This window comes from Myxine glutinosa, chromosome 1, assembly GCF_964187855.1.
Source record: "Myxine glutinosa chromosome 1, kmMyxGlut1.1, whole genome shotgun sequence".
NCBI classification, from domain to species: Eukaryota; Metazoa; Chordata; class Myxini; order Myxiniformes; family Myxinidae; genus Myxine; species Myxine glutinosa.
In genome coordinates this window covers 22,912,619-22,929,566 of record NC_136261.1, presented here as the reverse complement: position 1 = coordinate 22,929,566, position 16,948 = coordinate 22,912,619, and the positions used below count along the sequence as shown (strand labels likewise).

The following is a 16,948-nucleotide window of genomic DNA, read 5'->3' as shown; positions in this document are numbered from 1 at the left end:
CGTTGTCTTTGCTGGTCCTTCCACCCTCGGACAGGCAGGAAAAAGCCTCTTCCCTCTCTGCAGAACTTGATAGAATCAGGAGCTGATCCAACACTTAGAATATCTATTTCAACCATGACAAATCCCACATATTCACCCTGTCTCTCCGGAAGGTCCATCTCGCATCTGTTTCTGTTTCCCTCCCATCTGTTTCCTGAACAACCCTCTCAAGAAGAAGAGCTCAAGAAGAGCTCAAGAGCTTGAAGAGCTCAAGTCACTCAAACTTTAGGGCTTTACCATCAGCCATGATCTTTCTTGGGCACACCATATTTCCAAGATGGCCTCCAAAGCCACTCAACCATTGGGCATCTTCATCATGCAAGGTATTTCTTTGGGCAATCTGAATTTTGACAACCGATAAGACTTTCATTCACAGCTTGATGGAGTACTACTCTCCCATTTTGTCTCACAACTTGCCCTTCTTGATGCCGTGGAAACAAGGCCCTAAAAACTATTGGGATCTCCTGCAACAGGCTGGTGGCCTCTTTGTATTCCTCCATCTCCTTTTTGGTCTTGCACCATTCATCTATATATTTCCACTTCAAAATTATTTTTCTCTGCAAACACTTGTCCGATCGATGCATTGGAGTGACTCCCCATGGAGAATACATTGTTTAGTAACTCTGACATGATAGGTCACATGGTATAGGGTCCTCATCAGTGAAGTGGCATTCCAGCCATAATTGGTTGAATCAAAATCCTTGTCCAGAAAATCTGAAACTTTATATATCCGATCTATATCCCCATGTGACTGTGAGTGAACAATGAAATTTATGACGTCATCAGTCACGTGGCCTGGCGGCCATATTGGATTGAAAATAAAACGTAAAAAAATTCTTCTCCAGAACTGCTTAACAGATTGATGCGAAACTTCTTACATATGAACAGCCTGGTGTTGGCTTAGCGGTTAGGGTGCCGGCTAGGGATCTTAGGTTCGAATCCCGGTCGATCGCTGAATTAACACCAGGAGGGTTGACTCAGCCTGTCATCCTTCTGAGGTCGGCAAATTGAGTACCAGTTCACTGGTAATTCCCTGTGTGTCGCAAGAGGCAACTAACAGGGTTGGCGGCAGGAAGGGCATCCGGCCATAAAACATTGCTTCAAAAAGGGGACCACGGTGCCCAAAAAAGGCCAACCCCTGCTCTGCGGGGGAAAATGGCCTCTAAAGGTGGTTCATTCTTACATATGAACGACTATGCATGTGGAATATAGTTTGAAGTTTTTTCATATTCGCCTTCTTTGGTGGGAGACAAAACACAAAAAGAGCAAAGGGTGCAAGACCAGGAAGTAGGTGGTAGAAGACAGAGAGACCACCGACCTGTCTGCAATCGCGAAGTGATAGGCCCGTAGCCTCAGCTTCAGTGCGCGAGATGCAATGATCACAAAGGCCATGGTTTCTATGGCGTCAAGGTGAGTAAGGTGTGAGGCAGGAGAGCCAGTGAAGAGGGGACAGTAAACTTCATCAAGCTGCGGATGAAAGCCTTGTGGGTGGATAGGAGGAGGGAAGGGGAGTATGTGGAGGCCGGAGGGGAGGATGGTTGCCAGACGCAAAGCCATAGAATACCAGAGTTTGGCGAAGTCGTTTTGAGTGAAAACGATCGTGATTGGAGGATACATGATCACATGACCGCCAGGCGCCATGTTGTTATTCATCTTCGCCAAGCGAAACATGACATTTCTGTGCATCTGCGTGGACTCTGTGTATATTATACCTCGTCAAATCGTTTTAATGTTTCATTCTGACGTCACATCCGGGGTGTAAAAGATGATGTGCTGTTCATCATCTAGAGAGGAGGAGAGTATGGGAAGTAAAAGCATGGTGGTTCACGCTGTGGTGGAAAGACTGCGTGAGGAGAACAGCAACAATTATGTTAAATAGAAACTTACCTGTGGTGTATTACAGGTATACAACTGTTGATACCACTCGGACTAGATTATGTTTGCTCCCATTTGCAAATGCATCTTGTTTATTTAGTCAACCAATAATTTGATAGTTGTTGTTATTGTTGTTGTTTTTTGCTTTTGTTTTCCATGCTTCCTGTGGTGTAAATGTTTAATTAATTAATTCGTTGTATACTTATGGTAACTCACAATAATTCATTATTAAATCAGATTTTCACTTCCAGAATAAACTTATTCACACCTTCTTTTTGCATGAGATGATTTTTTTTTTTTTACTTGGAGGGTGTAATGGGGTCTTTGGGGTTAATGGGGTCTTAAGGGTCTTGAGGGGTTAAAGTGTCAATGACCTTGAGGGTGTAATGGGGTATTGAGGGTGTAATGGGGGTCTTAAGGGTGTAATGGGGTCTTAAGGGTCTAAAGTGTCTTAAGGGTCTTGAGTGGTTAAATTGTCAAGGATATTGAGGGTCTAATGAGGTCTTGAGGGTTTGAAGTGTCTTAAGGGTCTTGAGGGGTTAAAGTGTCAAGGATATTGAGGGTCGAATGGGGTCTTGAGGATTTGAAGTGTCTTAAGGGTCTTGAGAGTGTAATTGAGTTTTAATGGTTTTGAGGGGTTGATGTGCCTTAAGAGGGTTAAAGTGTCAAGGATATTGAGGGTCTAATGGGGTCTTGAGTGGTTGAAGTGTCTTAAGGGTATTAAGGGTCTAATGGGATTTTAATGGTCTTGACGGTCTTGAGGGGTTAAAGTGTCAAGGATATTGAAGGTCTAATGGGGTCTTGAGTGGTTGAAGTGTCTTAAGGGTCTAATGGGGGTTTAATGTTCTTGAGGGGTTAAAGTGTCAAGGATATTGAAGGTCTAAGGTGTCTTAAGGGTCGTTCGAGTTAAATAGCGGGTGGCAAGTGTCTGTCTAACGGTATTGAGGGTAGTTCGAGGTTAATGGGTCCAAAGGGTTCTTTCAATAAGGGTCTAAAGTTAAAGCTCCAAGGGTCTAAAATGTTCAGGGTCTGAGGGCCTAAAGTGAAAGATCTGTAAAAAGGTCTATGGGATCTTAAATTTCTAAAAGTTACATTCCAATAGTTACCCGGGATGTGTTCAGTTACCAAGCAGCCAGCTAGCGCTCGCCAAGCCAGCCGTTCCTTGGCAAAGGTTTTGAATGGAGTGCTTGCTCAGTGCTTAAGCCGCTTGGCGAGCGCTCTACAATAAACTTTGTAACTGAACATTACACGGAAGGAAATTCGTGCAAGCCTCATGATTAATGGGAACCGAAACAGACTGCTTCATGGATGATCCCAGATTCCCAGTAGGTTCGAATCCTGGAGTTGATCCGTCAATCTGTGCGTGTGCACGTGCAGCATTCGTCCAAACACCAGCGACATTGAGTCGATAAACCGATAGATTAAATTAACTAACGTGGTGAACGTGCAGCGAAGGTATGCAGACGGGGAGGGCGGCTTTCTTTTCCGATGTCCAAAGTTCCTTGCGAATCCGTCTTCAAAGTCCCAGAATATTGGATAAAAAAAGATCACGTGGAGTCGTGGACGAATGTTGGGCGACGTAGCGCCGTGACGTCACTGCCGCACAAAAGCGGCCTCGTCACCGTGCTGACGTCAGTCGTGATGGCGATGGCGTTGGAGGTTGTCGGAGCCGCTGCGGCTGTGTTCGGTTGCGCCTTGTTCGGGATCCTCGTTCAGATGCACCTCATCTGCATCGTTTACGTGTGAGCGACAACACCCCCGGGGAGACGTTTCATTCGGTTCATTTAATTTGCCTCCATTCGTCAGAATCCCGCGTTCTCATGTTTTCACTAAACCGTGTGTTAATTATTTTGACATTTTTCTGATCGACGTGTGAATTGTTTCTTTCAAGGATGCGGAAGGTTGTTTGATCTGCGTTAGAAAGGGAAACAAAGACAAAAAGATAAAAAGATCGTTCCGACAATGAACACGTCGATCATTCATCTTTCATGTTTGTTGTCTTCCTCACTTTATAACCTTGTCCTTCCTCCCGCTTTTATGAAGCTCCGCCTTGTTCCCCGCCACCTGCTGTCGGTGTGTGTATGCACCTCATCCCTCACCTGCTGTCGGTGTGCACCTCGTCTTGCACCCGCTGTCGGTGTGCACCTCGTCTTGCACCCGCTGTCGGTGTGCACCTCGTCTTGCACCCGCTGTCGGTGTGCACCTCGTCTTGCACCCGCTGTCGGTGTGCACCTCGTCTTGCACCCGCTGTCGGTGTGCACCTCGTCTTGCACCCGCTGTCGGTGTGCACCTCGTCTTGCACCCGCTGTCGGTGTGCACCTCGTCTTGCACCCGCTGTCGGTGTGCACCTCGTCTTGCACCCGCTGTCGGTGTGCACCTCGTCTTGCACCCGCTGTCGGTGTGCACCTCGTCTTGCACCCGCTGTCGGTGTGCACCTCGTCTTGCACCCGCTGTCGGTGTGCACCTCGTCTTGCACCAGCCGTCGGTGTGTCATCCCTCCCCCGCTGTCGGTGTGTGCTCCTCGTCTTGCACCCGCCGTCGGTGTGTGCACCTCGTCTTGCACCTGCCGTCGGTGTGTGCGCCTCGTCTCGCCCCCGCCGTCGGTGTGTGCGCCTCATCCCTCACCCGCTGTCGGTGTGTACCTCGTCTCGCACCCGCTGTCGGTGTGCACCTCGTCTCGCACCCGCTGTCGGTGTGCACCTCGTCTCGCTCCCGCTGTCGGTGTGCACCTCGTCTCGCTCCCGCTGTCGGTGTGCACCTCGTCTCGCTCCCGCTGTCGGTGTGCACCTCGTCTCGCTCCCGCTGTCGGTGTGCACCTCGTCTCGCTCCCGCTGTCGGTGTGCACCTCGTCTCGCTCCCGCTGTCGGTGTGCACCTCGTCTCGCTCCCGCTGTCGGTGTGCACCTCGTCTCGCTCCCGCTGTCGGTGTGCACCTCGTCTCGCTCCCGCTGTCGGTGTGCACCTCGTCTCGCTCCCGCTGTCGGTGTGCACCTCGTCTCGCTCCCGCTGTCGGTGTGCACCTTGTCTCGCTCCCGCTGTCGGTGTGCACCTCGTCTCGCACCTGCTGTCGGTGTGCACCTCGTCCCTCACGCGCTGTCGGTGTGCACCTCATGCCTCATCCGCTGTCGGTGTGTACCTCATACCTCACCCGCTGTCGGTGTGCACCTCATACCTCACCCGCTGTCGGTGTGCACCTCGTCTCGCTCCCGCTGTCGATGTGCACCTCGTCTCGCTCCCGCTGTCGGTGTGCTCCTCGTCCCTCACGTGCTGTCGGTGTGCACCTCATCCCTCACCCGCTGTCGGTATGCAGCTCATCCCTCACCCGCTGGCGGTGTGCACCTCATGCCTCATCCGCTGTCGGTGTGCACCTCATGCCTCATCCGCTGTCGGTGTGCACCTCATTCCTCATCCGCTGTCGGTGTGCACCTCATGCCTCATCCGCTGTCGGTGTGTACCTCATCCGTCATCCGCTATCGGTGTGTACCTCATCCGCTTTCGGTGTGCACTTCTTCTCTCACCCGCTGTCAGTTTGTACCTCTTCCCTCACCTGCTGTCGGTGTGTACCTCATCCCTCACCCGCTGTCAGTGTGTACCTCTTCCCTCACCCGCTGTCAGTGTGTACCTCGTCCCTCACCCGCTGTCGGTGTGTACCTCGTCCCTCACCCGCTGTCGGTGTGTACCTCGTCCCTCACCCGCTGCCAGTGTGTACCTCGTCCCTCACCCGCTGTCGGTGTGTACCTCGTCCCTCACCCGCTGTCGGTGTGTACCTCGTCCCTCACCCGCTGTCGGTGTGTACTTCATCCCTCATCCCTCACCCGCTATCGGTGTGTACCTCGTTCCTCACCCGCTGTCGGTGTGTACCCCATACCTCACCCGCTGTCGGTGTGTACCTCGTCCCTGACCCGCTGTCGGTGTGTACCTCATACCTCACCCGCTGTTGGTGTGTACCTCGTCCCTCACCCGCTGTCAGTGTGTACCTCATCCCTCACCCACTATCGGTGTGTACCTCGTCCCTCACCCGCTGTCGGTGTGTACCTCATACCTCACCCGCTGTCGGTGTGTACCTCATCCCTCACCCGCTATCGGTGTGTACCTCGTCCCTCACCCGCTGTCGGTGTGTACCTCATACCTCACCTGCTGTCGGTGTGTACCTCATCCCTCACCCGCTGTCGGTGTGTACCTCGTCCCTCACCCACTGTCGGTGTGTACCTCATACCTCACCCGCTGTCGGTGTGTACCTCATACCTCACCCGCTGTCGGTGTGTACCTCGTCCCTCACCCGCTGTCAGTGTGTACCTCATCCCTCACCCGCTATCGGTGTGTACCTCGTCCCTCACCCGCTGTCGGTGTGTACCTCATACCTCACCCGCTGTCGGTGTGTACCTCATCCCTCACCCGCTATCGGTGTGTACCTCGTCCCTCACCCGCTGTCGGTGTGTACCTCATACCTCACCTGCTGTCGGTGTGTACCTCATCCCTCACCCGCTGTCGGTGTGTACCTCGTCCCTCACCCACTGTCGGTGTGTACCTCATACCTCACCCGCTGTCGGTGTGTACCTCATCCCTCACCCACTGTCGGTGTGTACCTCATCCCTCACCCGCTGTCAGTGTGTACCTCTTGCCTCACCCGCTGTCGGCGTGTACCTTATTCCTCACCAGCTGTTGGGGTTCATGCACCTCATCCCTTACGCTGCTGTCTGGATTCATGTACCTCGTCTTGCACTCGCTGTCGGTGTGCATCTTGTCCTGCACCTGTCCCCAGCTTCACCGTCGGGGTGACCACCTTTCCCCCACCTTTGGGATGATGGCCCCGACCCTCGTCCCAAGGTCAGGATGACCCCTCCCCCATTTCCACTGCCTCACCATCAGGATGATGTCCTACCCTCTGCCCTCCATCGTGTTGACCGCCTCTCACCTCCCCCTCCGTACTCTGCACGCCATCGAGGTGCCCCTACGTCCCCCACTCTACACTTGGGGTTCCCACCTCACGCGCTACTCTGCTGTCATTAGCTCATCCCCTGCTCCTGCTCCTCATCACCCCCATCTCCCCCACACTCCCTTATGAATTGGTCGCCCTTCACCGCTGTCTGGACTCTTCTCCTCCTCCTGCTCCCCTCCCTCTCCTTCTTTTACTCAGTGTGGGGGATTTTCTCCTACCCCGCCTCGGTGTTGTGGCACCTCGCGCTTCCTTCCTTACATTATTTCCTTTCCTTATTAATCCCTATCCTCTGTTAATTTCACGTCGTAGTACACCTCACACCTGAACCTCTATTTGGTATTCATATTTTGCTTCAACTATTTGCCTAATGAAAGAGGAGTTGCATGTCATTCTTATGAACTATTTCCATGTGTGATTTATATGCCAGTATTTTGCTTTCTTTTCAATTTTATATTCCTCTTTCTTTGTCGCAAAAGGTTTCTAAAGATGAACAAAAGGAGCACGGAGACGATTCCCATGAAACTACCTGGTATTTCGTTGTTGAAGCCTTTAATGGGCATCGACCCACATCTTGAAGACAACCTGGAGACGTTCTTTGAGTTGGACTATCCAGAGGTTTGATTCGCACCGTGCCAAGTCGAGTTCCACCATGCCTTTTCCACTATATATATATATATATATAATAAAAAATATGTGAGGTGGAAAGAACTGGGAAGTGGCCGTGTGCTGTGTGTAGGAAGGGTGTCGGAGTGAACTGCATTCAATGTACAATGTGCGCTGAGTGGGTTCATCAAAAATGTAGTGGTCTGAGAGGGTCATGAACCAGTGCGGCAGCTACATTCAAGTGTAAGGTGTGCACAGAGGGAGCTGCAGATGGAGGAAATGTTGAGTTGGATGTTGGAGACGGCGTGAACCTGGAAGGTGTGAAAACATTTTGCTACCTCGGAGACATGCTGAATGGAGAAGGTGGATCAGACTCGGCAACGGTTGCTAGAGTGAGATGTGCATGGAAGAAGTTTCGGGAACTGAGTGGCGTGCTGATGATGAGGGGAGTGTCGTTGAAACTGAAGGGAAAGGTGTATGCTGCATGTGTGAGAAGTGTTATGATTTATGGGAGCGAGACATGGGTAATGAACGTAGAGCAGCAACGAAGGCTGGAAAGGGTGGAAATGCGAATGGTTCGACGGATGTGCGGAGTATCGTTGAGAGAGAGGAAGACAAATGATGAATTGCGAAAGATGATGGGAATATTGCCTGTGATTGATGCTGTGAAGAGGAACAGGATGAGATGGTTTGGTCATGGGTTGAGGAAGGATGAAAGTGAGTGGTTGAGAAGAGTGATGGAAATGAATGTGGAAGGAAGTGGAGGACGGGGAAGACCGAGAAAGACTCGGCTAAAGATGGTGGAAGAAGAAATGTGGGCAAGGGGGTTAACAAGGAGAGATGCAGAAAATAGGGCAAAATGGAGAAGATTGTCATGGGGACCGCAAGGCTAACCCCCGCTCCAGCAGGGAAAACAACAACAAACAACATGCATTTTAAAGGCCATTTTCCCTGCTAGAGGGTGGGAAAAGCAGGGGAAATGGCCTTAAAATGCCTGTTGTGTTTGTTGTATATATATATATTTATTTATTTTTATATATTTGTTTTTTGTGTTTATTGTTTTATTTATATTTATATATATATATATATTTCTCCCGCTCTGTCCAAGCCATTTGTCATTTTCAATTATTACTCGATATTCTGTTTTTGGAAGATAATGTCAATTTGATGGCAAAATTCTCCACGTTTGTGATGCTAAATAATTTCTTCATGATCCCATCCTCGCGTTACCCACACATCCTCACGTTACCCACACATCCTCGCGTTACCCACACATCCTCGCGTTACCCATGGGAGACGGCTTTTGCAATAGTGCGTGCTTGCTTGCGCGTGCGTCCGGCCGTCAGTGTTAAGTGAACTTCCCTTGCACGAAAGTAATTTATGACACTGTTCACCTTTCGATGACACCTTTTAATGACCTGCACTGTATAGAAGAAACTTTTGTCAGAGCTTGTTTTGGAATGAATTTCGAAATCGCTTGCTATTTTCAGGATTACGTCGTAGTGTCAGATTTTGAATATCGGAGAAACAATATTACCAGCTTGCTGGCTGCACACCCTGTTGCAGGTAACAAAGCTGTATGCTCTAATTGCAATGATGCATCCTGTAGAGGGATGCTCGCTACAGGGAGCTCGCAAAGAGCTCGTCGCTTGTTGAAGTTGTTTTCCTGGTGGGGCCATTATATGGCACTATGTTCATGCGTTTTGTCGTTCACTTGTGCAAACCACTCGGTTCATACTAAATCGGATTGCATTGCCATTATGTGTGATTTTATAACCCAGCCCTCTTAAAGGTAAGGATGCACCTGTTGAGGTGAAAAGACTTACCTGTCGATGCTTTGTGGTGTTCTGAACCTTCTTGTGAAAGTGTCAAAATGAAGTTTTGCTCGGTGAGCTTCCTCTACTCTATTTGCGCATTATATACTTCCTCTATAAGTTGTGAAACGCAATGTTCGGATTGCATCGTTGTTGTATTTTCAAAGATTGATGAGGATATATCCTTTTTAGCTCACCTAGAACGAAGTTCAGGGAAGCTTATGCGATGGCGCGTCGTCCGTCCGTCAGTCCGTAAACACCTGCAACTTCTTCTCCGAAACCGCTGAAGGGATTGTCACCAAATTTGGCACAAAGGATATTTGTTGTGTTGTGATTAAAGTTTGTTCATGGCATTAAAAAAATCGGGGTCTAAGGGGGTTTACCGGGGTCAAAGTGGATCTAGGTTTGACCCCGCAAAATAGGGATTGGCTTTTTCCTCTGAAACTACACACACTATTTCGATGAAACTTGACCACAACCTTCACCACCCGTGATGTAACAAAGTTTGTTCACGACATTAAAAAAAATCTGCCCCTTTGGGGGTCTACGCGGGGGCTCCTCCCCAAAATAGGTATTTGCTTTCTTCTCATAAATTACACAGGCAATTTTGATGAAACTTCACCACAACCTTAATCACCCATGATGTACCACTGTTTGTTCAAGGCATTAGGAAAATTGGGGTCTTAGGAGACATATTGGGTTGGGGTGGGCTGGGGTGGGGGGTGTTGCCCCCCAAAATAGTTTTTTTTTTGTTTGTTTGTTTGTTTAAAGTCTTATGATTATGTTAGTATGATTGTAAATGCTGTCCCTGTCTTCCAGCAACCATTGCAGTCGGTTTAAAATACCTTTAGTCGGTGCAGTCTACTGTTTATTCCACCAGGTGAGCGCCAGGGGTATTGCCCCTATGTTTTTTAAGACTGAAAACTGCTTGCACATGTTAATACAGGATAACTTGAAGTATGTTCTGATGACTACCTGTCTTCTTGTAGGTGTGCTTGGTACTGATGGCAGCAATACCTGTGTGTATGTATATATACATATATATATTTTGTATACAAGATCGAGGCTCATGAAAGAGCTATTTGGTGTTCTTCGCTTGCATCATGTCACTGAACACTTTAAAATACAGTATATTGGTTATTTTGGCTGGAGGGGGAAGGTGAAAGGGAAATGAGCAATATTGTTTGGGTGTGGTGGCCTTTTGGGGGAAGTATTTGCATATAACCCCAGGTCACCTGTGGGCAAGGTGTAGTACCTGTCAGCCCCCCTTACCAGGGTAACAGTCTGTAGCCATGCGGTTTAAATCGCAGATGGCTCTGCACATCTGGTGGATGAGGGTCCAGTCGACTCCAACAGCACGGGCAGAAGAGGGTGAATTCCCTAACGACGAATTCCCTAACGAAGAGGCCAGCAGAGAGACGGAGAGGAGTGGCGACCCCACCCTCTCCAAGATGGCGTCTGTACCACGTGACCTATGACGTCATAATTTAATGTAAAAAATTATACAGGAGGAGGTGCACCTATGGTGAAAATTTCCTGTCAATCAGACCAACGGTTGCGGAGAGTCATATTCATTCTGTGCGGACAAACAGACAAACAAACAAACAGACAAACGGACTCAAATGCAATACCCTCTCCTCTGACGAGGGTAACTCGGCAACCCCAGGAAGTGTCAATGGCTTCGGGCAGAGGAGCAGCTGGATATGGTTGTGGACCCCTTGATGAAGGAAGTGCTATCAAAAGGTGGACAAAGTGATACTATAGTATAGAGTATAGATCAATCAACGACATCCACATACGACTTGCTGTCTTGTGAAAAAAGGTGCTTGAATCAAAGGCTAGAAGAAGGCAAAACTTATGGCAGACCATGCTGCAGGATTTGTGACCACATTAATTAGCGTACTAGCAAACAAAAAACTCAGGTTGACTACAAATGACAGCAGCAGGGGTTAAAACTCGTGATATCTTCTGTACCAGAGTGCCCACACCTCAAGAGACTTCTCATGATGACACACTCTCAAAGTCGCAAGGACAGAGGGGCTTTAAACGTGGAAACAAACGGACAAAACTCTTGCATTGCAAAAGTCTAATTGAAGGAGCAACAACAAATGTGACAACTATCCGCCTACCGGGAACAAGGGAAGAGCTTGCGTACATCTTTGAAGATCCAAACGTTGACATACTTGGCATTCAAGAACATAGAATGATGCTCGCCGAGCCAATTGAATACAAAAGTATTATTGGGACAACTCTCAACACTTCCTCAGCATTGGCAAATTATATGGAGGCCGCTGCAGGATGTGCGGGAATACTTCTGAGTAAAAAAAGCACTTGATGTTTTATCAATCGTTGACTCCTTTGATGAAATGAGTGAACGATTGATAAAACGTTGTGGAGTTAGTCAACGATTGATCCTAACTTTGATCTGAACATATGCAAAAAAATTTTTTTGCCTTTCTCTCCAAGCTGTCTGCCTATGGAATCCAAAGCCACCTCCCCCCTTGGATTATTGACTTCCTCCACTCTCTTAGCCAACCTGTGGCTCTCAACAGAACTCTTTCTTCTCCTTTCCCTGTCAAGGCTGGAATATCCCAAGGCAGTGTTCTAGGCCCCCATCCTATTCCTAATCTTCATCCATAATTTGAATGACTGGAAAATCCTCTTTATCTATTTGCCGATGACTCAGCTATCTGTCGTGACATCCCTAGATCTCTCTGACAGACAGGCAACAGCCTCTTCCCTCTCCTCAGACATTGACAAAATCACAAACTGGTCAAACACTTGGAACATTTCTTTAAATCCTGAGAAATCTCTCACACTCACACTCACACTCACACTCTATATCCCTATCCCTATCCATATCTCTCTCTCTCCGAAAGGACCATTCCGCAAACCCTCTCGTCTGCTTTCTCAACATCCGTTTTGAAGTGATTCAGTCACTCAAACTCTTGGGTCTCTCTCAGCCATGATCTCTTTTGGGCAAGCCACATTTCAAAGTTGACCTCCAAAGCCAGATGCTAACTGGGCATCCTCTGTCATGCAAAGTCCTTCCTTGGCACACCTGAGCTCCTATCCACCTACAAGGCTTTCAGCCGCAGCTTGATGGAGTACTGCTCTCCCCTCTGGGCTGGCTCCCTTGCCTCACATCTTGCTCAGCTTGACACCGTGGAAACCAAGACTTTCAAGACCATTGGAATCTCTCTCGATGTAGCTGAGTCGATGGGCCTATCACTTCACCATAGCTGACAGGTACGTGGTCTCTTTGTGTTCTTCTGCCTCATTTCTGGTCTTGCATCCTCTGCCCTCTCCGTGCTCTGTCAAGCGCCCTCGCCCCCAGGAAACATGGTCCACCAGCAACCCCCTCCTATAGAAACTGCCTAAATACAGAGCAACTGTTCACCTCTATTCACGTATTCCTCTCTTTGTTCACTTCTTCTCATTTATTCCTCTCTTTTCCCACCTGTGGAACCACCTTCCACATTCTCTTCAATCCCATTCTTCCCTCTAGGTCTTCAAGACAGCTGTTATCCACCATTTCAGGTCATCCCTCATCCAAAGCCATGATCTCCTCTACACCCGTTAAACCACCCCACCCCTCCCCAAATTTTGCTTGTCGTTACCCGCATCCCTTGTTTGTCCGTCTCCGTCTAACTTCTCCCTCTATCCTGCTGATGGTGTTTCCCCTCTCTCCTGTTGTTATCTTTGTTATGTTGTGTCCTGATCTGATCGGTGTCCTAGCTCTTTCACAAGCCTAGATAATGTATTCAAAAAAAGAATACTTATTGTCAATATTTTGGGAAACCCAGCAGTGACAATTATTATCACTTCCTTTCCCACAAATTTTGAAGATTAGGACACTGTAGATGCGCAATACAATCGCCTGAGCAGGCCAATGAAAAGGTCCCTGCCCACAGCATGCTCATAGCAGGGGGACTTCAACGCACGAGTTGTATTATAAGATACTTGTTTTCCTTTTCATGACGTAAATCGCAATGGACAATCCCTCATCAACCTTACAACTGAAAAGGGGAGTGAAATTGTTGGCACTCTCTTCCGAAAGAAAGAAGGAAAACGTTGACTTGTATCGACCCAAATGGTAGCAAGTATCAGCTAGACCATCTCCCTCTTCGTAAAAAGTTGAGATAGTAATGTCAAAGGTGCTGAACCATTTTGTACTTTCGCTAGTATCGCATCCGACCGTCGTATAATTACTTCATCTGTCAAACTCGGTCTGAGGAAGAGTAAATTTCTGCCAAGGAAAAAAACAGAGGGAGTTTCGGGGGCTGTCAGAGCTAATGCAGAATTGCCCAAGGAATATGCTGTGGAAATCCATTGCCAGTTTCAGTGCCTTCTCGAAGATGCAAATGAAACGACAACATTAAGATACGACCCATTTTACCCGAGCTAACCAACAAGCAGCAATGGAAGTTATACCACAAAGAAAGAAAGCTAAGAAGAATTATCTTTCTAAAAACTCGAGAGTAGTGAAGGCAAGGGAAAATACTAATCCATTTCACGAAGCTTATTAATGTGATGCAAAGGAAAGTTAGCCCCTGGAATTATGAACATGTGAAGATGGCCCGAAGGAAAGAGTGCAACGATGCCTGGGTGAACGACCTCAGCAATAAAATGGAAGAAGTAGAGAAAGCACACATTAGCTGCAAGAATGGAAGGAGTTGGCGTCTCATAAACGACAGCGGAAGAAGGAAGTACCGACGTAGAAAGGATTAAGAACTGGTACACTCATTTTCCAGAATCTTCTTGGCAGTCCACCGACATATTAGATGACGAGCAGGAGGAAGTCAAAACCATCTTAGAAGACCTCGCCATCAGGAGGTTTAGTTGGACATCTTGTATCATAAAACCGGAAAACATGGTTGGTACGTGAAGCCGAAAAACACAGAAAAGAGGTGTTTGTTTGTCATCAACCTTGACGTGTACCATATAGCGCCATCCAGTGGTGGCGGGAGGGGAGTGTATTACAAGTCTGCTGTGGAAATTCTTGCAATTCTGCTCTGTACACGTGGGAAAGTTCAAGTGCCTTGGTGACTGACCCCCGCCAAAAGGAGAGAGGGTATTGCTCTCCCATAGGAGTCGGTTGTTTCATGAGTACCGAGGGCGTGGCTGTGCTGCTGAAGCAATGCCCTCTGCTGCTTATGGCGGGAATTTGTAATTTGTTCATGGTGCCGGTGATAGCTCACCTACTTTTCGCTAAGGACACTGTTGTGGAAAACCAATCAGGTCCACACAACTTTAGTCCAACTTGTGGTTTAATTCCATTTAGATCATGACATCATCCTGTAATGCAGGAAAGGCAATAAGTATACGATGTGGCATCACATGGGACCATTCATAACATTCAATGCAAGCAAGCTGAATATTCTATGCTGGCGTACCGTTAGCGAGTCTACCAGATGTAACGTGTCACAGGAGAAGTCTCGGAGCACCGTCCGCAGCAGCGGGTCTTATAGTCACGCCCCTAGTGGTGTCAACGAGCAGCGAGCATCACCCCGGGTTCAGTACGAATACGATTTCACTACATTCTCCCCCCCCCCCCCCCCCGTCAGAATTATACGGCGGTGCGGCTAGAAGCGAGCGAGCGTCAGCACGAACAGGGTGCGGAACATCAGTCGACCCAACCGTATCGGGCCGGGCGGCGAATTTCTCTGCCAGCACGCGTCCGAAATTCCCCGGGTACGGCATCACGTATCCCTGTGTCCCCGGCGTCGGAGGCGCCATCAGGGTCGGGTGACGAAGGGGACGAAGTTACTTGGGTAACTCCAAGTCGTCGGGCCCAGGTAGACCCGGCGAGGGGAGAGTCGGTAGACTTTCGGCGATGGGAGCGTCGGGAGAGGCCATAGTCTCATAGATGGGTTCAGTCGGTCCGTCCGATTCCCTACTCAGGTCGGCGACCCCGCAAGGGGCAAGGTGACGGACGGAGACAGTAGTCTCACGGCCATCAGTCGTCATCACACGAGCATGCTCAGGATTAGCCTGGAGAATCTGCACTTTGTCCACCAGGGGGTCGTACTTGCTCGCGCGAACCGCCCGTTTAAGGTAGGCCGGCCCGGGCCCAGCGAGCCAACTGGGCAAAGACCGTATACACCCCGTGCTCCTGGGGTGGTGGAAAAGTCGCTCGTGGGGAGTTTGGTTGGTTGCCATACACAGGAGAGCCCTGATCGAGTTCAACGCCGCAGGTAGCGACCAAGCCCATTTATCGAGGCCCCGGCCGAGGGTCCGGAGGTTGAGCATGACTGCCCTCCAGATAATCCCGTTGAAGCGTTCGATCTGCCCATTAGCCTGGGGTCTGTACGGCGTGGTGTAACTAGAAGCAATGTTATTTTGGAGCAGATAGCCGTGCACCTCCTGAGACAAGAAGACCGCACCCCGGTCGGTATGGACATAGGCCGGGTACCCGAACATTGAGAACAAGTTCTGTAAGCATCGCATCACCGTGGCAGCAGTCATGTCCGCGCACGTATAAGCAAAGGGGAATCGCGAGTACTCATCGACGATAGTGAGCAGATAGCGAGAGCCGCTCGACACCGGCAATGGGCCCTTGAAATCCATCGCCAAGCGTTCCCACGGTCGCGTAGCCTTAACCAGAGTCCCCATGGGAGGGTTATAGAAACGCGGTTTGATTTCCGCGCAGAGAGCGCAGTCGCGACAGATACGGCGGATATCGTCAATCGAGTATGGGAGATTGCCACGCCGCACAAAATGAGCGAAACGCGTTACGCCGGGATGGCCCGCAGTGGCATGCAGCACACGTAGGCCCTCCAAAGAGGTGATACCCGCACATGTAGCCGGTCGTGATAAGGCATCGGCGGCCCGGTTATCCTTCCCCGGGCGATATTTGATGGTGTAACAGAAGTCGGCGAGTTCGATACGCCAGCGAGTGATTTTCTCATTCTTAATGCGCTGGACGTGTAAGGTGTCGTACATGAACGCAACGCTTTGCTGGTCCGTGATGATTTGGAAGCACCGCCCGAGTAAGTACGGGCGCCATCGCCGAATAGACTCGACGATCGCATACGCTTCCTTTTCAACGGACGAGTGTCTCCGCTCAGCGGTGGTAAGAGTCCGTGAAAAGAAAGCCACGGGACGCCCCCCTTGGGAGAGGGTCGCCGCGATGGCCTGATCCGAGGCGTCACTTTCGAGGACGAAAGATCCGCTCTCGTCGATTGTCGCCACAGCGGCTCGGGCGATGTCGGCCTTAAGGCCTTCAAAGGCCGCCAATGCGGCCGGACTCAGTGGGAAGGTGTCGCAGGCCACGAGGGGGCGAAGTTTCGCGGAGAAATTTTGCACCCATTTGGAGTAATGGGCGAATAGCCCGAGGACGCGCTTCAGGGATGCCCAATCACAGGGAGGGGCCATGTCGAGCAAAGGTCGCAGACGCTCCTTATCCGGAGCGACAGAGCCATGGGTCATGGTGTACCCCAGAAGATCTATCGTGCGTAGGGAGTATTGGCACTTATCCTCGTTCATAGTTAAGTGATACCTCTGCGCGACCTCAAGGAAGCGCTTCAGATTAGCATCATGGTGCCCTTGGTCATATCCACAAACCATAAGATTATCGAGGTAGACGAAAACATCAGTTAAGTGCTCCCGCGCAATGAGGTCATCCATGGCCCTCTGGAAACAAGCGACCCTGTTCGTTACCCCAAAAGGCAATCGCG

At 49.6% G+C, this 16,948-nt stretch overlaps 1 protein-coding gene across 2 annotated transcripts in view; it reads left to right on the top strand.

Moving 5' to 3' along the window:
* Positions 1-3,544: 3,544 nt before the first annotated feature.
* The window catches only part of UGCG (UDP-glucose ceramide glucosyltransferase), a 105,357-nt gene continuing 91,953 nt past the window's right edge, over positions 3,545-16,948 (top strand). The window contains exons 1-3 of one of the 2 annotated variants that reach the window (XM_068108229.2): positions 3,556-3,656; positions 6,573-6,740; positions 7,329-7,467. In XM_068108229.2, coding sequence (XP_067964330.2) covers positions 3,556-3,656; positions 6,573-6,740; positions 7,329-7,467 — 408 coding nt within the window. Of the gene's footprint in view, positions 3,657-6,572; positions 6,741-7,328; positions 7,468-16,948 lie in introns of both variants that reach the window. The other variant, XM_068108253.2, reaches the window with a different exon arrangement.